The 23,809-nt window shown below is 40.2% G+C and overlaps 1 protein-coding gene across 2 annotated transcripts in view; it reads right to left on the reverse strand.

The window, feature by feature from the left end:
• Positions 1-2,294: 2,294 nt before the first annotated feature.
• Positions 2,295-23,809, reverse strand: part of ADAM10 (ADAM metallopeptidase domain 10) — a 116,494-nt gene continuing 94,979 nt past the window's right edge. For both annotated transcript variants that reach the window (XM_039492255.1, XM_039492256.1), the window contains 7 exons: positions 23,503-23,686; positions 23,019-23,169; positions 19,286-19,469; positions 14,955-15,063; positions 13,542-13,762; positions 5,150-5,276; positions 2,295-4,556 (listed from right to left, as the gene is read on the reverse strand). In XM_039492255.1, the coding sequence (XP_039348189.1) occupies positions 4,462-4,556; positions 5,150-5,276; positions 13,542-13,762; positions 14,955-15,063; positions 19,286-19,469; positions 23,019-23,169; positions 23,503-23,686 (1,071 nt within the window). In that variant the 3' untranslated portion in view covers positions 2,295-4,461. The remainder of the gene's footprint in view (positions 4,557-5,149; positions 5,277-13,541; positions 13,763-14,954; positions 15,064-19,285; positions 19,470-23,018; positions 23,170-23,502; positions 23,687-23,809) is intronic.

Here is a 23,809-nt window from a genome sequence, read left to right on the forward strand (position 1 = left end):
GCTAGAGGTCCCACAACTGTCAATGCCTCCCCATGCCTTTTTTTTCCTCTTTTTTCTTTTCTTTTTTTTTTTAAAAGGAAAGTAAAACTGAATATATTCTAAAAAAGTGTTGGAGACAAATGGTCTGTGACCATCATATTGTATAGCCAAGTTCATTTAGTTCACCTTGACTGGATTTTTTTCAAGTCCAGGACAGGATAAAGAATGGCTTTTTTGATCAATTCAAACTGTAAATCTCCCTAGATTATCTTCAAAATTCAGCAATTTATAATTTTCTGTGACTGGGAAAGTCTGATTCTGCTGTTGTGGCTACTGGTGCTTCAAGATATGAAAACTATGGTTTCTACCTTCTAAACTATGATCTGAGCGTTGCTGGTAGTGTTGGATTGTACTCTGCCTTCCATTCTGCCTCTGCACCATAATGTGCCTCAGATCCATTTTTTTAGGACTTGCTTCTATCAAACTAGAAAGTTATGATAATTAAAGACATCCAGTGTTCCTTCTAGCTTCCTTGAAGGCTGGAAGTATGTTTGTGTTAAGAGGCTACTGAACTGATCTTGCTTTTAGAGCAAGGGCCCAAGGCTACAACCCAAGTACAATTCCTCTATAAGGCTGAAGTCACAGGCACCCTTTTGCTACTTCATATGATGAAAGGCACCCACACGAAAAAACTTAACAAATCTGCCACAAAAGCCACCATAATGGAGAACAGATTATAACAGCTGATTTTGGGTTTAGTGTCCAAGATATCTGTGTACATGGACCAACATTTTCAAACTTGTTTTTGTAAAGTTAGACACCCTAATTCCTCATTTACACACCTAAATAGTGGCCTATTTTCAGAGACCTGTGGGTGCACAATACCTTTAAAAATCAGGCCACTTCTTTGAGTGCCTAAAAGTAAATTTAGGGCCTAATTTCAGGAAAATCAAGTATGAAATATTTGGATAATATCAAGATCTGTACGGAGGCTGCTGAAGCCTCAGCATCAAGGAAACCTAGGCTTAGATATACTCAAGCTAGTGCTTTTAATCACTTTACGTGAACTAATGTTTCCTAGTTCTATTCACCTTCCTTCAAAATTAGTAACTTTCCCTTCTGCTTTCTTTATGTGAGATGGGAACAGTAATGAAAAAGTGAGACTGAGCCACTGATTCATAGAATCTTTGCTGCTTTGATTGACTAGATAAAATGTCATGTTAAAGGGAATCACACGAAGACCTTCTTTCGGACATTCACACCATGCTGGCTGCACATCCCCCTAAAGGAAAAAAAGCTGTTTAATGAATAAAAACATTTTAGAAGTATGAAGACAACTGAATTCAATTAGCAGATATATCCTGGGGAAATCAGATTAGTTACCAAAAATAAAGCCATTTACACACTTGTAGGGCTACAAGGACTAATTTAAAAGAAAACAGGAACCATGTTTTTAAGTGCTTATAAGTCATTTTCCCCATTTTCAGTTCACAGTTAGGCATCTAAATCCCTATTTAGGCACCTGAAAAGGTTATCTGGCTTCCAGAGGTGCAGAGCTCCCACTGATAATCTAATAATTCTTTTTGCACCCAACTGTACAATTTAATTCTAAGAGCAAGCAGTGATGTCAAAATCTTGAAAACAATACATCAAAGCATGCTCAGGAATTCCTCAGATCAATTGCTCAGTTGGAGAAAGAAAAGCTTCAAGCATATATTCCTTACACTGCACAACCTCTGAATGAAAGATGTGGCTGGCAGGCCTTTTAATATAAATCTTAGTCCAACCAGTTAAAAAAATAAATCTATTTTCAAAGATCTGTCCACTAAAAATTAAAAACTATCTATATTGACAGTTTTAACAGACCATAAAAATCAGATTTGCCAAGCACGTTTTGAAAACTTATTAGTTATCTTCAGTGAATTTTATATTGTCAGATAAAATGTGTCAGAAAGTGAATTTATTTTTCACAAGATCAAGCCAACTAAAGATCTACCTTATATACCTTCACAGTTATTAGCTTAATTTTTAAACATAACAGCAGAGAAGGAGTTTAAAATACTTTGATCAGAAATAAGAAACAGAATAAAGATAATTTTAGAGCTCTATCTTAAAAAGAGTGTTTTCACGGACAAATTTTCTTCTATTTACTGCATGAAGCTCAAATTGGGAGATGTGGATAACACTTTCTGGTGTATTCATAATGCAGTTATTCTTGTTATAATGGTATCTGTGGTGAAAGACAGAAAAAGTAGGAAGCAGCAGCATTTGTATACTCCTTTTGCTTTGAGTTAAAAAGTAGGCGAACCTTCAAGATAATTTCATCAAGTCTATTTATTAATGCATTTCAAGTTTCAAAAAAAACATACATATCTTTGCACAATACTTTATTTTTTGCAATTTTAGTAAAAATTTCCAAAGTGAACAAAAAAAGATACTGTATAAAACACAGTGGACATTAAATTGACAGTAGTATTAGATCTCGTTTGTCTTGATCTCTTTTGTTTTACCACATTTTGACTTGCAGTGGAGAGTTCAGTGCACTTTCTCTTTTCAGAAAACATTTAACTTAGACTCAAAATAAAATAGGGCAGCATGTATCTGCTGAAACCCCACCACAGGATAACACTACGAGCGAAAAATTTACATGTCCCAAAGGTTATCACACTCAAGAAGTTACTAAGAACTCTTGCTGAATTAAAGTCACCATTTTAGAAACGCAAACCCACTTCCAGTCTTTGCACAGTCTGAAAACAAATGTATTTAAAATGATTTAAAAGCAACTACATACATTTCTAACTTATTAAGATTGTTTGGAATTATTTATAGTCTATGGGGTTTCATGTACAAAATTTGTCTCTAAACCATGTACAAAAAGCTGTATTTTGAAAAAAGTCACCACGTACTGTACAAGTTTACAAGGAAGAGATCCCATTATATTCTGTAATATTTTTGGCCTTGCTGGCTTGCGTCACATTATGAGAATGATTGTGTAAACTTTATACTCTTAAAAAAACAAAACCAAAAAAGAAAGCCTGTCCAACCCTTAATAAGTTTTCTCCTAAGCAAAGCCAGGAAAATTATAGCCATTTGCCTCTAATTAGCTTGCAGCTTTTGGAAAACAAGCAATAAATATGTCACAAGCTTAAACTTTTGTAATGCCCCTTTCATTTCTGCATAGCAGTAAGCATATTAAGACATTAAATGCTTTTGTTTTCTTTTTAAAAAAAATGCCAATTATTTACATTCGTACTACAAACTTTGGAATGGGACATTGTGCTGTTTGAACTTCACTACTGTTATAAAATATTTAAGGGAAAATCAGTTGGCCTAACTACGATTTTAAGTCAGCTACAGTAGCTGGAATATTACTGTATTTTAGTGGTTATTCATTAACAGTATCATGCTGGAAAGTTATCTAAATATTTGATAAATTAAAAAATAGAAACTACGCTTTTCATCCTTCCCATTTCTTCAGAATCATGAACGTAATTACCACACTACGAATATCTGAACAACCCAAATAAACCGGTTGCAGTCCTTAAAACAAGTTGTATAACAGGCATATTTCTCTGCTAAAGCATGGAAATATTTCATCCAACTCTTCATTATTTAACAGAATAATCAGACGAAAATTAAAAATACTTATGCTGAACTACAAGAAATCAGACATTTATATAAAATGTAATTTTGAAACATTCTGGCATATGCGAAGTTTGCACACTTGTTGCATGTATTCCAAAAAGAGGATTCAAACTTGTGTGCTGTGTCTTAGCAGCTGTTTGATAAAAGATGAAATGAGCACTTGAACCAACTCTGATCCTAATAAAAAAAGTTTGAATTGATTCAAAACTGCTGTGTAAAGCATTACAGAATCCTTGACCATTATACACCTCCATCCTCTGTTATCCTGAGTAAGTCAATTAAACAGTAATTTCTTCATTAATAGCGGAAAAGTTTTATAATACAAAGAAACATCCATATTGCAATTCTTTTGTTTACAATTGCACACAGAAGTACGGGTGTACATTAGAAATACATGTCTGCATATAACAATTTATATACATTGGCAGGTTATGTCTCCAATGTTGAGGTGGTCTAGCTTCCTACCCTTGATTGGCAGTTGAAAAATATATACATATATATTTTCAATTTGTGAATAAAAGTTTTACTAGAGCCAAGTTTGCCTGCAAGTGAAGAAAATGCAGCAATGAAGAGCAGAAAAGGGGGGAAAAAACCATGATAATCTAAAGACTTTTGTGCCATTAGGTTAAAAATATCTGTAAGAAAATCACTTCTCTCTCTGGAAGGTCCAATAATTAAAAATTAAACTCCTCCACTTGTTTGAGGACATAACATCTTGCCTTTTTTTCTTCTATTTTTGTTTGAGAGTTGGACTGGGGACAGTGACTTAATAGGTTTTCTTTGGAGTGAAGTTTTCCCATTGTAGGCACTAGGAAGAACCAAGGCAAAAATCTGTAGTTAACGTCTCATGTGTCCCATCTGATAAGTCTCCCGGGGCCTCTGACGTGGTGGCTGTTGAGTTGTTTGTGGTGGTCTCCTCCTCTTTAAAGTGCCTGATATAAACAGAGAAAAAACATGAGTTGGAGGAGGGGGAAATCAAAGAATGCATTTTTAAAAGAATGACTGCCAATAAAATGAAGTACAATTCCAGGTAGGCAAATTAAATATGAAAGGATATTTTCATGCTTTGTGAAAAGCACAATATTTAAAATTGCAAGAAGAAAAGTTTCAACAGACAACTACATGGTGTGAACATGTAATATATTGTAAATAAACTGCTACATACGATGATTTTCTGACAGAAATGTGGTGTAGGGAGAAGGAGTAAAAGGAAGTCTACGTTAGTAACTGCAACAACTACTGCTATACTTTCCACATATTCCATATGTTTGTAGGCCATATTTGGACTAGGAGGAAGTGAGATGTAATTTTATCTCTGTCTACACAGTAGACCAGATTTGAGAAATAGTTCTATGGGGTTATACTGGCACAAAAAAAGCAACGCATGTAACCTTGTAGTTTCACAGTGCCAGACTATAGAACTAGCGCTACAGTTTCTCAACCCTTGAAAAGGGCAAGGCATATAGTTGAGAATACAGGCTCTACCTTCTCACTTCTGTTGTCTTAATCACTTGGATGTACTTACCTGGGAGTGGTTTAGGAGGCGGCAACTTTGGATTGCTGCTCGGAGTATGAACACTGCATATTTTAATGAATCCAGCCATTAACATGATCAGAGCAATTCCCATAAGCAATACTGCCCACCAGTGAGCCTAAAACACATTACAAAACAAGGTTTTAAAAAAAAAAAAAGACAGTACATTGTTAAATTTATTTGGCTGAATTCTGTAAGGTTTCCCATACAATGAAATATACTAACAAGTTACATAAAATAAATCAGTGGCATTAATGAATGTATCTAATAATCCATTTAAACATGGTTAGGAATTTATTGCATCTCATCTGGGTGAACACAGACACTAAACTCCCCCAACTTGATAATAGCTTTTTTGAGCTCTAGCATTGTTGTTTCACTTAATGATTAATTCTATTGCTATTTTATTATAGTAAAACTTATAGAAGTCTCAAATCTTCCAGTGCCAGCTATTTATAAAAGCCAGCACCTCCCATGGATTTGGCAGACATATTCCAAGGCATTGAGTAAATCAATTCACACACTGCAAGAAAAAGTCAAAAGAAAAAGGACAAAGGATTAAGTTGCTGTATTGCAGCTTGGGCACAATTAAGCAATTAGGTAAGAATCTGCATATTTTTTCAGAGCTCTTAGCTGACAAACTGGCCTTTGCTTTGCATGCAGAAAGTAATGAAATCTAGCCATAAAGTAAAATTCAGTTACAACTAATGTTTTGTCATTTTTTCATAAGAGAAGACTGCAGAAATTGACTCTTAAATGCTGTTGCAATGGAAGTAAATATACCCTAGGGAGAATACACAAAAATATAGTCCATGGAAGGAAAGGGAAGATTTAAAACAAGTTCTCCCTCCACTTCTGAAACATAATTTTATATATAATTTATAAAAATTATGTTTCAGAAGTGGAGGGAGAACTTGTTTTAAATCTTCCCTTTCCTTCCATGGACTATATTTGTGTGTATTCTCCCTAGGGTATATTTACTTCCATTGCAACAGCATTTAAGAGTCAATTTCTGCAGTCTTCTCTTATGAAAAAATGACAAAACATTAGTTGTAACTGAATTTTACTTTATGGCTAGATTTCATTACTTTCTGCATGCAAATAATAAGAATATAATATATATATAGGATTTGCTTGCCTCACACAGCAGAGCAGTGTCCATGTAGTATACATGAGACCTTGGATGAGAAATACTAATGGGATACACTCCCTGTCTGATACAGTAACACTCACAATTAGCCAAGGTTCTCGTTCCCCTACCGACACTTGAGAAGGGCTACCGGCAGGGCTTTCAGGGAGAGGTCCTTGACTCTGGAATTTATTCCTCCTGCCTCCACTTGAACCCAACACTGGCCAGGATTTATTACTTTCAGGACATACTGTAAACATTTCAGTTTATTAGAGGCTTAAGGAGGAAAAAGTGAAAATGGAGAAGCTTATTTTACTGTTAGATCTTTTTATGGTACCTTTGACCTGTTCATTAAGTGTATTAATAATTCTTAGGCTACATCTACACTACACACCAGTTTTCATTACAAGCAATAATGAAAAGTAAGTGGTGGCCACACTGCTATGTAGCTACATGTCAGTGAAAGGCTCTGCAGAGAAGCAGCAGCAGCGAGCTGATGGAACCTTTCCCCACTGCATCGCACTACCAAAGCCCTCCCCCAGAGCGGGGAGAAAGCTCCAGCAGTGGTGAGCTAGTAAAGACTTTCTGCACAGCTCCCCGCTGTAGGACTCTCTTCCTCTGACAGGGGAAGGCTTCAGTGGTAGCCTGGAGAGGGACTGCTTGGGCTGTAGAGAGCTGTGTATGGTATAAAGCTGGGTAGATACCCACAGGCAGTGCCTCACTGTGTACACTGCTATTAATACCCAGGGGGTTCCCAACTGGTGGACAGCAATATCAAAGACTATAGTTAGAGTTATCTAACACCTATTATAATCTTGTTTACAGTTACTGAACTTAGACAAACTGGTCACTCAGATGGGAATTTTCCATACTTTCTCTCTGCCACACAATGGAGGTTTTTATAAGACTGCCACTTTCAAGAAATCAGTTAGCGAAACAGGTACTTTTGCCTAGGTTAAATTCTGACATTTTAAAAACAATTCTCATGCCTCAAGGATTCAAATTAGGAATTTGTTATCTGACAGGGAGGATGTCTGAGGTTGGAGATGTGTCATTCACTGTCCCTGATGAAAGCAGACATATATTTGGCCAAGTTATAATATGCAGAGAATTTGCATATGGGCACTACAGTTTGATCCCTACTTGTCCTTTATTTTCTCTACAGTCCAACTGCACTGCATGTGCTCCCAGCCCCCAAGTGAATCTCCTGCATTACATGCTTATGATAAGAACAGAGAAAGCCTTCCAGCTGAAACACAGGCTGCTTCCTGCCACCTCTCTATTCTTAAAATACGTTTTAGACTAAGGGAAGGTGCACGGGGCTGGGAACAGAAGACTGGAGTTCTAGTCTTCTCTTTTCTTGAACAACATTAATTCTGTGTACTTCACAACCTATATTAAGCAAGCTTTCGTATTCTTAAATTTGGAGGGAGTCAAATTTTCCGCCCATCAAAGACAACTGAGGATCTGAGACACTGCACAGGTTCGCTTCTGACAGAAGTAAGAATAGAACCTATGTCTCTAATACAGCAAACCAAAATCTTATATAGTTAGTCACAGTGCCTCTCAAAGAACGTGTCAAATCTATGTGCTTGGTTATGTCGTCTTATACAAGAGACAGGCAACAGTGAGCAATGTGCAAGCAAAAAGCAGAACTGACAAACCACCACCACCTACAAATTCTCTTTCAGACCTCTGATCAAATCAAAGGCCATTCTCCACTCCCAGATCAAGGAAAAGAACACAGGAATCCCAATTCCCAGCATTTCAGTGTGGCACAGCAAAAACCACTCACAAATTGTGTGCCACAGTTACGCATGAACTTTTCTTTTTAAGGAAATTCTATAAAAATGACATTAAAAACCTTGTTACAGTTGAAAAGATAAGCATTCCAGAGTTAAGAAATGCCAGATTTATTGTGCAACTTTAATTCTGCCCCCTTCCATTTTTGCTTTATGACAGTCTAATTACATAATCACATGCTATTTTTTCATAGGCCTCTAACATATTGGGAGGTGAATGCGGCAAGGTTTTGTAAGCAGTGAGACTTGAAATGTGGAAAAAAAGATAGCATGCAATGATGTAATTAAAAACTGTATAATAATGCACAGGCACAAAGGGGCAAAATTAAGGTTGCACAGACAGCTGTTAACTTCTTGAATGCTTTAGTTTGCAATCTATAATAATTTTCATTTAGTAGTTTTTATATCGCATATGAATGAGGCTGACAGATTTATTACATTCCATATCTTTACATATTACTTCTGTATTTGCTGCATACATCTAAAATCTGCACGCTTATTTCCATACAAATTCATGAGATTACTTATCTAATTTGTATATGCTAATAGTAAATGTCATATTTTATCAAACATTTCTCAGTGCTATATATTTTGACTCATGCTTTTGATTTGGTGTAAAATGGAACATTTTTAGTTCAAAGGAAAGTTAAGCCATAGCAAATACACTTAAATTCCTGTTTAAGCATCTAATTCCCTAGAAGTGGGGCGTCAGTTTCATATTTCATCATCCATACAAAGCTTAAGGTATTACCTGGCTGGTTAAAGCAAACTACTTACCTGTGACTGGAGTTCGCTTGAAGGTAGCATCCTCTAAAGAGCCAACTCTTTGGCCAGGTCCTTGATGCACACTAGCAAGCTTAGTAGATAAAGTTCAAAACCCTTATGAGGCAGTTAAAGTTAACCATTAATGCAGTTAGGAAATGGTTATGTATTTTGTACTAGACTGTTTTAAAGACAAGATACGGCTCCCCCTCGCCCCCACCAAAACACTGCTATAAACCGACACTACAGAGATATCTATGTGAAAAGGAGGGGCACAACAAATAGGGGGCCCAGGCCCACCTCCTACTTGGCAGGCTCTGAGCAGAGACTCCAGCAGCTGCTGCCTCACCTTCCAGCCATGCCCAAGACAGCAGTATGCATAGGCCCTACCAAATTCATAGCCATGAAAAATCCATCACTTGTACCCTATACTATAGGGATTTCATGGGGAGACCAGCATTTCTCCAGACCCAAAAGGGGTTTGCGGGGGGGGGAGGGGTTGGAAGGTTATTTTGGGGGAGTCACAGTATTGCCACACTCACTTCTGCACTGCCTTCAGAGCTGGGTGGCTAGAGCACGGTGGCTGTTGGCCAGGCGCCCAGCTCTGAAGGCAGTGCAGAAGCAAGGGTGGTAATACCATACCAGACAATCCTACTTCTGCACTGCTGCTGGCGGTGGCTCTACCTTCAGAGCTGGGCTCCTGGCCATCAGCTGCCGTTCTCTAGCCCCCCAGCTCTGAAGGCAGTGCTGCCACCAGCAACAGCGCAGAAATATAGATAGCAGTACTGCAACCCCCCCCCCCGCAATAACCTTACAATGCTCCCCCCAAAAAAACCACTTCTTTTTGGGTCAGGACCCCTACAATTACAACACAGTGAAATTTCAGATTTAAATATCTGAAATTGTGATATTTATTATTTTTAAAACCCCATCACAGTGAAATTGACCAAAATGGACCATGAATTTGGTAGGGCTTTAAGTATGGGGCAACCCTGCAGCCTGGGACCCACTGACCATACAGGAGTAACAGGCTGGAGTGCCACATCCCTGCCCCATGAGGAAGCCCCTGCCAGAATCCTGGTGCTATGGGCTGGCGAGGAAGGCCTCAGTACTTCCCCAAATTCCTTTCCCTTGGTGGGGCAGTAGTGGGGGTTGCAGCCCTGATACTGGGGCTTTCCACAGAGAGCTGGGGGCCTGCAGACTGCACAGTAACTCCCCCTGCGCTCTCTGGCCCGTGCCCTGCCCTGGCATCGGGGGCCCTGGGCATCCCAGCACTTCCTTCCCTGGCTGCAGCCCCACAAAACTGCCTGCAGCTGAGTCTGCCCTGTCAGCTGTAGGTGAAGCTGAGCCATGCCTGTGGGGCACACTGCGGATTCTTTGCCCCAGGACAGGCACCCTACTGGAGTAGAGTGACATTAGCAAATTCCTTTTCCTCTCAAAAAGGATATTTAGAGTTTACAGAGAACCGACTGTGTACATATACTAGAACAAATTTATTATGATAGTTTCTTAAAGCAAACGGGAAGCGTTATATACCTATACTGTATTAGGTATTCATCAAGCAATGAAAATTGCATTAATAAATGACAGCATATATATCAGCGCTTCAATAACCACTAAATTATGGTCAAGTGAGCAAATCAGAGTGAATTTCAGTAAGATTTGTGTGCTCAATTCTTTTAGGGCGCTTTGGAAAATCAGCTTTAATTTTTAATGTAATCAATTGTTGGTCTGAAAGAGTTGACAAAAAAAATGCTGAGGACTGCTCAGTGGATGTATTCATATTATAAATCCCTAGATGGGGTGGGCAAACTTTTTGGGCCGAGGGCCACATCTGGGTGGGGAAATTGTATGCAGGGCTGGGGCAGGGGTGTGGGAGGGAGTGCGGTGTGCAGGAAGGGGCTCAGGGCAAGGGATTGGTGCAGAGAGGTGCGGGGTGTAGGAGGGGGCTGAGGGCAGGGGGTTGGGGTGTAGGAGGGGTGCAGAATGCAGGGTGCAGCAGGGGGCTTGGGTGCAGGAGGGATGCATGGTGCAGGCAGGGGGCTTAGGGCAGGGAGTTGGGGGGCGGGGTGCAGGAGGGGTTCGGGCTCCGGGGTGGCATGCACCGGGGCAATGGCAGGCTCCCTGCATGCCTGCCCTGTTCCCGGCCCCACGTCACTCCAGGAAGTGCTGCAGCCCCTGGGGGAAGGGGGCAGAGGGCTCCGCATGCGCTGCCCTTGCCATGCCTCCAGGTACCTCCCCCGAAGCTCCCATTGGCCGTGGTTCCCCATTCCCAGCCAATGGGAGCTGTGGGGGGCAGTGCCTGGAGGCAAGGGCCCAGGGGCCACAGGGAATCCCGCAGCAATTCCACAGGCCGGATCCAAAGCCCTGAGGGGCCAGATTGGGCCCGCGGGCCGTAGTTTGCCCACCTCTGCCCTAGATGCTAGGATTACAAGGGACACATGACAGCACATCTAATTTCCTACACTTAACGCAAGCTATGCTGTACCTAGACAGTTTCATTTTTAAAAATTTCCACAATGACCTATCTTGCCAGGCTGTTCTATTGTCAAATTGCTCTTACTGTTGAGGAAACACTTCCCTTCTAAACTTAACTTAACGTTTCTGGCCAGCCTTGCAGGTGTTATTCTCCCTGCTTATTTTGGAGTAGAACCATCAACTCCTCCTTAATTTATTTAAGCTATGCACGATCCTCAAATTTTTCTTTATACATCATATTTTTCTTCAGTTGCTCTTTGTATTCAGTGTTATTGTGACCATATACAATTAGGTCTATAAAAGGAAACCAAATAAAAAAAAATAAGTTTCAAGATGACTAAAACCAAAACTGACTAGTAAATGTACACAAAAATACAATGGAAATAGAAACAGATCAATGATTTTACAAAGGTAATCGAGGCACAAGCTTTAGCTGGTACAGACGACTTGCCCACCTTCCCCATAGGTAAGGCCACCAGGAGCACAATGAACCTGTGCTCAAGTCCCTCCATTGGCATGAGAAGCTGACCCGGAGCCAGTTTAAATCTTTGGCCCTGATCTTCAAAACATTTAATTGAATAAGTCCCAGCTACAACAGAGACTGAATTTTAACCTCTGAACCACAGAAGCAGCTGTGCTCTTCTGAGACAATGTAGATCATAAAGTCCAGGATGAAAAGCAGGACTGCTAGTAACAAAGCATTTTCAATCTAAGGCGGGTGGCTACAGAACAAGCTTCCAGAGCAAACTGAGCATATCCGGACTCTGACTGTCTTTAGGAAACACTGCAAATCCTACCCCTTCAGAGAAGGCTTTCCATTACAAGAACACTAACATTAATACCCCCTTCTACTCGTAAAAACCCAACCAAAATCAAAAAAGTTATCCCAAAACCAATTTTAAATTAATAAAATATAAAAAAAATAAACAGAGGTTTTACTCTGAAGAGAGAGAAGTGCCAGAGACTCAAAGTCCACTAAGGATTTTGATATTGCTATCAGTTTTATGTAGAAGGCATTCAGATACCTCAGTGACGGGTGGCAGTATAAAACCCTAAAACAGATAATCAACTTTGAGTCTTAAATATACACTATAAGAACACTGTGGAAGTGTATAGGCTAACATTCAGACACCTATTTAAGCACACCAAAGGACAATGTTGGTATAGTGAAAATAAGCAGCTAATATTTGGCCTCAGAGTGGAGATGAATCCACTTAGCATCATATGCATCTAATAAAGGGCTTGACAAAAATATACTGTTGAACAGACACTTTAAAACTGTGTTGACGGTACAGAGTTATGATTATGTATAGTTCATTTATGAAGTTCTGACAAGATATTTTTGAAATGAATGGATGGTAATGACAAATATGTTGGTTAAGATTTACAGTGAAAAATCTGGTACCATAGACACATGTAATGAATGAACTATACAGACAAACTATAGATGTACCTAACACAAAGGTGAACACAGAAGTCCAACATGGAAAGCGACTGATGTTTCCTTGCAGCTCTATCTGCTGGATACTCCAGTGGAAAACTATAATCCCTTTAGGATAAGGGATCAAAAGATACGCAAAAAGCTATGCCCTGATGTTCTGAGGAACTGAGCACCTACATAGGAGGACAAAAGTTTTAAGAGCTGGAAAAAAAATGTCAGATTTTTAAAAAATTAAGGTGACCACTAGTAAAATGAAGAGATATTAGCATCATTAGAAGCAATATCATACTACACATACCATAAGCCACTTGCTTCAATTTGTCTCCAAAGGATATTGAACTTTACCTGCTAAGCTTGCTAGTTGGATTATGAGTGTGAAGAAGCAGACCAAAGAGTAAGGATTGAGAATGTACTTTAAGGGTATGTCTACACTGCAGTAAAACACCCGTGGCTGGCGTGTGTCAGCTGACTCAGGCTCATGGGGCTTGTGCTGTGGGACTATAAAATTGCAGTGTAGACAATCGGGCTCTGGGACCCTCGGCAACTCAGCCTGTACCCAAGTGTCTACACTGCAATTTTATATCCCAGCAGCCTGAGCACAGTGTCATAGGTCAGCTGTGGGTGTTTTACTGCAGTGTAGACATACCTTAAGAGAACAATGAAATACTGCATATACAGTCATGTTTATCATTAGTCACAAACATTGAATATATTCAATCCATTTTACAGGACTCCTTTATGCTTAGGTTTCCAAACCATTAAGATACTTACCACAATCCATTCTGCAATATTTTCATACAGCTCTGGATTAAAAATTGCTTTCTTTAGTCTGGCTAGAGGACCATCAGCATCGACTAACCGACATCTCATGAATACATCACAATAGCCTTTAAAATCATTGCAGGGGGATCCAGGTTGAAGTGTAATGGTTTTGAGACTGAAATACTGCTCCCACCGACTAGATCCCGTACTTGCACAAGTTATTGGGTCCACTGAAAAAAGTGAATATAATTGAAGACTGGATTTTATTTCATGCCAAGTTTATAACAAAATTCTTTTACACATTCATGCATGTGCAAGGTATATCCAACCCACTACTAAAAATACATTATTACCCTATTAAAAAACTTATCAGGAAGTGGTAATGTAATTATCTTTCATGAAGGTACTATTAACTTGAAAAACAAACATTTATGACATACCGTATATACTCTTTCATAAGCTGAATTTTTTTTAGTAAAAAAGGGAAGCAGAGAGGGGGTCGGCTTATGAACGCGTATAGAGAGGGAGAGGTGGGACACAGCCCCTCCCCCCAACAGAGGGAGCAAGGAGAGTCAGCACAACCTGCAGAGCCAGAAGGGAAGAGGCGGGGCCAGAGTCTCGCTGCTTCTGGCCACGCTGCTCTCCCCTCAGCCGCCAAAGCAGCTCCGGCCCAGAGCAGCTCAGGCCCGGCCCAGCCCAGAGACATCCTCCCCTGGCCCTCCCCAGATAAGGTGGGAAGGGATGGGATGAGGAGAGCATGGGGGTCCCAGGCTAAGGATGGGGTCACGTGGGGGGTGGTCACAGGGGTTACTCCCCTGACCCCCAGCTTCTCCCCGCCAAAAAAATTTCCCCACCCATTGCTGTCCTAGCCCATCAAGGTAAGTAGCTGGTGCTCCAGGACACTTTGTTTACTTAGGTTTACCTCTGTGCCTGCGGACGCTCGAGGTAAACAAACCATCTTGGCCCACCAGCGGCTTATCCTGATGGCCCGGGATCCAAAGTTTGCTGACCCCTGAATTATAGGGTCGGCTTATGAATGGGTCATAAAAATTTTCCATTTTTACTTATCCATTGTGGGGGGGGTCGGCTTATAAACAAACCAGCTTATGATTGAGTGTATACGGTATCAATGGCCTATCAAATGGGCATTTTACTATTAAGGTCCACTAAGTATCTTTATGGGAGAAGCACATTGTTCATAATAGTACAGAAGTAATAAACACTGAATTATACTTTGTATATTTCCAAAAAACGTGTTTTGGAACAGCAAGACCAAAGGCTTTTTTCCACATGCTGTAATTCTTACTCACTCAAACTTGGTGAATATTTTAAAACCACAAAGGTGACTTTAAATAAAATGAAGTCTAGTAAAAACCTTGAAAGATTTACTATTGCATGTGTTTAGAAGTGTGCAAACCTTACTTTTTTTCATGCAGCAGACATGGCACAACTCTTTATCATCCTTGCCATCTGAACTAGCACATGTACATTCCTCCAAGCCATACTTCTCACAGATAGAACCAGCACATTGCTATTGGAGACAAAAGGAGGAAGAATAATTCAAAATCAGGTTCTTTGGTATGCCTTATTCCCATAAATGGGGGAGGCATGCAACAAATACATAGCACAGGAATATGTACAAACAAAATTTTAAATCAAGACCACAGAACTGGAATAGTCATTTGTGAAAATAAAAATAGCTCAAGAATGTGAAACATATGGCATTTCAATGTCTTCTTTCCTTTAGGGGGAAAAAAAAATCAGTAGCAGGAAAGTCTCTAATACTGTATGTAATTCAATGTTTGAATGATCTCAAAATCAAATTCTGAAGCAAGCAAATGAACAGTGATCAAATTATGGGAAAAAAGAAGGGGGGCCCTAGTACTTTGAAGATGTTCCCTTCTTCGGCTAGATTGCTCTGCATGGTCCCCTACAGTATTAGCAGGTTTAAAGTACTCTCTGACCATATTGGAAATAAAATGTCAAAAAATTCATTAATACAGAGTTAGGGTTGCCCATTGGTAGCTAGTGCCCTTCCAGAATGCCAAGTTCAACAAAACAAACTTCTGAAAACCAGGAAATACAGTTACGGTAAATGCCCATGCAACCTTAACTCTGCTCTCTTTGAGCAATGTCCCACAATGCCCATAATACATTACTTGCACTTTGTCTTGTTGCTCTAATGGGTTAACACTACCTGCATTGCCCTATGCTGAGCCTACTCCTCTGACAGAATACCACAACTGTGAAATTTAACCACTTCATACCCTCTTACAACCCCTTTGCACTTGCACATAGGACACCACATAAATGTACACTTGATTGCCATTTAATTGCCCAGTGTTGTTTTTTAAACAAAAAGAAATATGTTTGCTGGTAGGAGTTAGTGGTCAGTTGTTTTTACTTAGGTTCGCAGTTGAAATGCTATTGTGGCTACATAATAAGCAGCAGATAGGCCTAGTATTTATATAGTGCTTTTTATCAGCAGATCTCCAATAACTTTACATCATTATCTCCATGTTACAAATAGGAACCCGAGGCACAGAGGGGTGAAGTGGCTTGCCTGGCAGGACAGTGGCTGAGCCAGTAATAGTTCCAGACCAATGTCTGTTCACAGTTATGGGATTCCTCAGTGTTCCTCCTGTCTCTTGGATATTTTGTTATAACAGAATGTGGATAATGGCCGTGGTTTAAAATGTATGAAATGTCTTTATGTCCCAAAACCCTGACAGTGTTGTTATAACAACAGTGTTATATGGTTGTTAACAGTAACTTTAAGTGAGAAAGAGAAGACTGGTTTGTGTCTCATTTTCCAACCCCATCCCACATGTAGCCACCCCACCAAAGTCTCCAACTCCACTACCACTTCCCAGCCTATTAAGCCTTTAGCTGGCACGGTAGAAGCAATTAACATTTAAGAAGTTGCTTCTTGCTGTCTCCTGCCCTATGCTACTGCATACATATACCAGGCAGCGGCTTACTGGAGGATTGCATGCTATCTGGGTTATGTAGTTTGAGTTGCATCATTGAGCTGGGACCTTCATTCCCACTACCCACCTTTAGGCTTCCCAAACCATGCTGCAGGTCCACCCAGGCCTCCCCTCCTTTAAAACTGGGCCCCAGACTCACCGACACTGGTCAATGTGCCCTCCCTCCCCACCAACAAACAGGGATGATGTGTATCTTAAGTATTCATTTTCTGGATTTTAGAGGTTTTAATTTATGTTATCTTCATCTCCCCCGAATCCCAGCTCACTGGGAGGGGCAGGGAGAAGCACTCACACACGGGAAGAGAAGCACGATTCCCCAGATCACAGAAAACACAGCGAGCAGGGAGAGGGGTGAGGCTCCTGGAGACTGCAGCACACAAACGAAAGGGGAGAATTCAGGGCTGACAGCACCCCCCGCCCAAAACCTTCAACTTCCTCAGTTACCCTCATTTTGCAACCCCTGCTTTCTTCTCCACTGCCAGTCACCAATCCTTAATCCATCCTGTTACCTGAGCCCCCAGCCTCTCTTCCCTCCCTTACTGCCCATTTCCATTTATCCCCCTGCCCATAATATTCTCATCCCTCGCTGCATACCCAACCCCCTCTTCCCCAATTACCACCTACTCTTGCACACCTAGTCACCCTTCTTCCTCCCCTCCCAGTGAACCTTTGCATGTGTAATTTATTTACTCTCCAAACACTTTCAGCATCTTCTGAATTTTCTGCTCTATTCATGTTAGATTTATTCAAAAGAAATAAATTCAGATTTTCCCCAAATATTTACAGTTCACTCTCAGATTCTCTCCCATGATGGGTTTCTAACTTCAAAGCTGCAGGCTCAGAGAGGTGTTAAGTGGCCCATTCATCTCAATGAGATGTTCTCAGCTGAAAGAGAATACACTGGAGAGGAATACAGCCTGACACAAAGGCTCTGAAACCTGTGAACCTCTCTATTCATGTCAGTGGGTGTTCCCTTTCCCCTCCCCAGTGCTGCAGAGTTTCAAGCTCCTCACCCATTCTTAGCAGTGTGTTCTTGGTGTATGCGCCAAGCATGCCTGCTCTAAGCTCCGCATCCAGAAGGGAAGGGCTTCCCTGATCTTGGCTCACACTGAGGAGGCACAGAGCTGGACTCAGACACACAGAGGGAGTGACCCCACCAGATCACATGAGAAGGTTAGGGAGTGGGGCTCAGACATCCCCAGAAAGGCTAGCCTCCCCAGAACCAGGCTCACATGAGAGGGAGTAGGGAAAGACCCACTGGGGGTCCCCAGATCCTGGTACACATGAGGGGTAGGGAGATAGGTTCAGACCCTCCCAGAAAAGCAAGCCCCCACCCCCCAAACTGGGAAGCTGCTAGGGGACTGGGGGGTGGGACCACCACAGAGGGGCACAGGTCCGCCAGATCCTGGCACACATGCAATGGGGCAAGGCATAGGGCTCAGTCACCCTGAGGGGCCAGAGACTTGCAGATCCCAGCTCACATAAGGGGGCAAAAAGACTGGCTCGACTGTCCAGATCGAGGCACACGAAATAATGGGAGAAATGTGGTGCTAAGAGGCACTCTGCCCCTAGTTCTTCCTCATGTCGCTTTTCCAGTGTCCCTCCCCTGAACCCTCCAATACCTTTCCCCTGCCCTACTACTCATTCGCATTTATTTCCCTCCCCTCAATGCAGCCCCAAACCTTTCGTCCCTACTCTCCTCACAGTTCTTCCCTTGCCCCAGCCAAGCATTCACGTCTCTCTCTCTATAATATTTTTACGTAGATATTGGTTACATTCACCCAAAATAAAAACAAAACCTTCCCAGAGACAGTTTTTTACAATACACCTCCCAAACTTTCCCAGATTTCCGCAGAAAAGTGGGACTTGAACTGATATTGCCTGGGTCATGCTCAAAGCAGAAGCACCAGAATGCTGGGGGCCAAGGCCCTCTCACTTTTAGGCAGATTCTATCACCCTGGCTCAAAGGACTGTTCCGTAACCCCTCTGAGCTGCCCAGTTAGTATGAAACTTTGAAGGCCAACAGTTCTGTTAACTCTTCTGTCCTCAGAGTACTCTATTAGGAGCATTTAGAAGAGGAAGCAGGTCTTAACCTAAATTTGGAGATGTTCCCTGCTGGTGCTGGGCAGTTGTGCATGCGCGCATGCACACACACACACGGGAATTTTATGATTCTCCCCCTTCCTTACTAGATGTGGTGGGCACATTTCTAGACTGGCATGAAACAGACACTCCCTGTGGGCAATGGATTGTTGTGCAAACTACTAGCAGGATTCCAATATGCTAATGCTCCCCCTTGCTCTGGCTGGCTTGCTGTATACATTCCTGGCAAGTCGGCAGTCAGCAAATGCTCCTTTGCTCTGGCTGGCTTGCCATGAATACACCCTGGCCAGGCAGAGCATTTTGTAGGGAACTGTTGGGAGAAGTAAGGGGGCCGAAACACTCCAGTCCCACAGCACCATGGAATAGGAGAGAAACAGGGTAGCTCAAAGCATGAGAGGTCTGGCCCCCAGTAATTCAAGCACTGCAAAAAAAGAGTATATTACCAAAAGCAGTGTTTAAAAGAGTAGCTGTTTCAAAATAAGGTAACTATGGGGAAGATTTGTCTTCCCACTACTTTTTATTCTTTTTAAGATCACACTGGGTTTTCTGAAAAATAAGGCAATACTCTTATACTATCCTTAATAAGTGATAAAGCCATACTGCTTCAAAAATTGTGCTCTGTGATACTGTTCGTACAACGGTTCTGAACATTAAGCTCACCCCTTTAATGCAAACTTGTGTGTGCCTGTTGCAATCTGTGAAGTTTGGCTTGGGATCAGATGCTGGACAGAGAGCAGTGAAACCATTACACATTCCTTCTCTTGCGCAGTCAGAATCATTCCGACACTTATCAGTACTGAGTTTGAATCTACATTGTGCAGTACAGCAGGGGCCTTGACTGGGGCTACAAAGGAAAAAAACAGAAAATATGTATTCAGAAAAATGCAGATTTTTTTTCTGGTGTTTCTAATGTACCCCGAATAGCAATATTGTTCAAGTCTTCTAAATTTAACATTTATTGATTAAAGGAAATAGAATAAAGCAGAACTTGCTAAGAAATATGCACATTTAACTGGAATACCACTTAAAACTACAACTGCGTGCAAAAACATTGTCAGTTTTGTTATTTCCAATTTGTGCCAACAAAATTTAAACTTAAAAATGTTTTTTTTTGTGGGTAACACACGTTTGGTATTCTGCATCCAGTAGTCTTCTTGGTCTCAACTTTAATGATTAAATTATGAAAATCAACACCATTTACATTGCTTACACTAGAAAAATTAATTTTGCATGCATGTTTACATCTGAACACCTTCATAAAAGTTAAGTATCCGGGGGTAGCCGTGTTAGTCTGTATCCACAAAAACAAGAAGTCTGGTGGCACCTTAAGACTAACAGATTTATTTGGGCATAAGCTTTTGTGGGTAAAAACCCTCACTTCTTCAGATGCAACTTCATAAAAAGTTCATAAAAGTGAAATTTTTGGTTCAGATAACATGGCTGAAGTTAAACTCGCTACCCGGAGGAAGTTTAAAATTAAAGATGAAGTCCTTCTTTCACACTGAGGAGTGAACCCCAAAACAGTAAAGAATCTGATACATCATACCCTTCATCACTAACACAATGCAATAGTTTAACAATTTACTAGACAGAAGTGTTGAACATCTGTCAAAATAGCCTCATCCAAAATTATGCTTCTGAACCTGGATACTTTAAGATGAATTGTACAGCTTTCATAAAAGTTTAACTAGGTAATCTAAAAACAGTAAATTTACCAAAGTTACAGAACATCACTGAAACAATGAACTTATATAATTTCAGTTTACTTTTAGCATTTTCCTTCATTTTTGACAACTAATCTAGGCTAGGCAATTTCATTTTTTGGTTCTCTCTCTTCAGGGACACATTCACATCCTCCACATAAAATATTCTTTGAGATTTTAAATGGGTAAAAGTTGCACATTTTTATTTGTACTGGGTTTTATATGCGTATTGTCAAGTAGTTTAGGCCTTATATATATATATATATATATATATATATATATACACACACACACACACACACACACATATACATACACACACACACACACACACACACCCCCTTTTCAGTATTTTATATAGACACACACACGTGTGTGTCTATATAAAATATTGAAAAGGGTGTGTATATATAAAGTAAAGTTTATATATTCACTAGAAGTATCTACACCCTTTTCAATATTTTTGGTCACTTTCATATTGTGCCATATGTGTTGCATTGCCTAGAAACAAGTAACACAGATAAGTTTGATATGTAAAACCCAAGTGCCAGAAAAATCTATTTGATATCAAATTGTATCCTTGAGTCACCTTCCTTCTAGGAAATGTATCACATATGGCACTCTATGAAAATGACAAATTTTGAATAAATGTGGTAGATATTTAGTCATCCACAACAGGCAGGTAGATGTCTTATAGTGCATTTTAACAAAGCAAAAATGTCTTCTTGGAAATACCAGTCTCTACCTGAAAGTTCTCTTATAAATATGTATCAGAGGGGTAGCCGTGTTAGTCTGGTTCTGTAGAAGCAGCAAAGAATCCTGTGACACCTTATAGACTAACAGACGTTTTGCAGCATGAGCTTTCGTGGGTGAATACCCACTTCTTCGGATGCAAGCAGTGGCATAAATATGGACTTTTCAACGTATCTTGCCATTTGTAATTATTTGCAGCAAGTGGTCCAAGGAAGTCTACTGCTGTAAACAGGGTTTGCTTGGGCTCATTACTGTCTCATTGCTATCTTAGGCATGCAAGTTGTATTGATGAACACGATACTATAGCCATTTTTGCTGTCATGTAGGCTTCACGAGTTGAATCATCTTCTAGTGCCAATTCTTGATTTTTTGATCAATGCCACTTCAACAGAAGTTCAACACTGGTGTCTGGCAAGCCATTAAAGTTTAATGTATTCATAGACACTCTGGCAGCAGTGAGGATGAAAAAAGATATCACATGCAATGGGGTTAGAGAACAAAGCAGCCTTGTATAGCTGTGAGCCAAGAAAAGCTCATGTTGCTCTTAAATTAGGTCTTGTCTACAGGAACATTTATTGCATTGCAAACAGGGGTATAAATCTACCCTGCAGTAAGTGTCTGTGTGGACCCTGCTCCCTCATGCTAAAAATTCTGAAATGCACTTCAATCTACCCCATTTTGAAACTGGGAAGATAAAAGTGTCCAGCAGCAGAGTCCACACAGTTAGTGCACAGCAGGCTAGTGTAGAACAGATTTACACTCCAGCTTGCCAGACACAATCCCTTAAACAGCCTTCTAGATTTGTCAAGATTCTGATCTGCTTGCATTCTTTATTCTCTCCCCAACAGTAACAGTCAGAAAGGGAAAAAAGGGTAGGGATCCAACTGATTCTCCTGCCCTCCCCCCGCAAATCTCTGATATTACATTAAGAATAACAGACCAAGGGATTAATTACAGTTTATACAGCCTTTCTTATCTCAAGACCACCGGAGAACTTTGACCAGGGTACATATATGTACTGAAATCATCTAATGACAATACAGTCACCTAAAGAATGGCCTCAGTCCAGGTACTAGCGGGCAGATGTTCATAACATACAATTCTTAACATCTGACAAAAACTAAACATTCCATGGCAGTTTTAGTAAAGGAGTCAATAATTGAATTAATAGTAAGACTAAATTTATCAGCAGAATTTGTCCTAACCATATCTGGTTTAATCCACGTTAACAAAGCTGTATGGAAAAGTATGTCCTGACACTGCACATTTGCACCTTCCGCTAGCTAAAGAGAGACCTTCAGTCTTAAGAGCTGTCAACCTGACCCTTTTCAGAAGCAAAAGACAGACTGAGTGTCCCTGCTCAATTTTTCTGCAAAACATCCAAGATAGATCAGATAAGCAAGTAAAGGGACTTAATTTTTTATTTCTTTTAAGATCATGTCTACAAATGAATGCGTTACCTTGCAGGATATAACTAATGTGATAAATATGATTTTGCCCTCAGTAGGGACAAGGACAGTAATGTTTAAGTGTGTTAGCTGGTTGAATTTAGCTCAAGGGATAACTACAACCAACCGACATTTTAAAACACAACTTGTCCCTATCTATCCTGGGCCCTAAGATGTACTTAATGTAGTTAGCTAGAAATAGTTTTAAGTGATGCATTTTTCCTAAAGACTAAGAATAAGGTAGTCTCATAGTTGCTGACTAAGAAACGTTACTATTAGTGCTGAGTTAAAAAAATAACATAATATAGTTAGTGAAATTCCCATTAACTGTTACTAGTAAAATTAGGGACATTCTAACAATATAAGCGAGATTAGACTTCAAGTGTCAAACAGTATACCTTATAGAAGATATTTCTAAAATAAAGCTTGCTAGCCTATCCATAAGTCTGAATAATTCAATAAGCATAATATAACTGGAATATACAATACCTGCAAAGTTTGTCTGGTTTTAACTTGCATTTTTTATCTTCTGGTTGATTTGCATCATAACAGCATTCATCTTTACACTGGTCACTGTATCCACAATCACATTGCTCTCCCTCTTCTACCATTCCATTACCACAGATGGGCTGGCCAGACTCTGAAAAATGTCAGTATATTTTTGTAACACTACAGAATATAAAATGGTAACTTGTAGTTAAATCATCATATGACATAGTTAAGCATGATTGGCAATGTCTACTCAGGATGCGATTAGTATTGGAAGTGTAGGTGTGTTGCAGATTCGGATTTTATAGGGAAACTTGAACAGTACTCTTCAGCATCCAGTTTATTGATTTCTACTACATATTTTGTTCTCATTTTGTATTCAGAACTTCCACTAATAACAATGGGAACTTCTTGTGCAAAAGAAAAGTTAGATCAGAGCTCAGTTAACTCTTTAGCATTTTATAAGGATGACAAAAATACATACCAACAAAACAATTATTTCTTTTTTTCTCAAGAACTTGGCTGATATTTCGAACGCTACAGATGGAGAACTTATTGTTGTTAAGTTTGTCCCCAGATGTAGCTCTTGCATACATGATATAATTGCCATTTTCTTTCTGCCCCAAGTTTTTGGACTCCCCTGGAGTGCATTCCGTTCCAGAATCATGCTGCAAAACAGAACATTATAAACTATTTCAAGCAGATCAGTTTCTATCAGTTAATTTGCTATCTTTCTACCTATGTGTATAACAGACTTGTGTGGGATAATAGGGTGAGAAACAAAAGCTCAT

This window comes from Mauremys reevesii, linkage group 10, assembly GCF_016161935.1.
Source record: "Mauremys reevesii isolate NIE-2019 linkage group 10, ASM1616193v1, whole genome shotgun sequence".
Lineage (NCBI taxonomy): Eukaryota > Metazoa > Chordata > Testudines > Geoemydidae > Mauremys > Mauremys reevesii.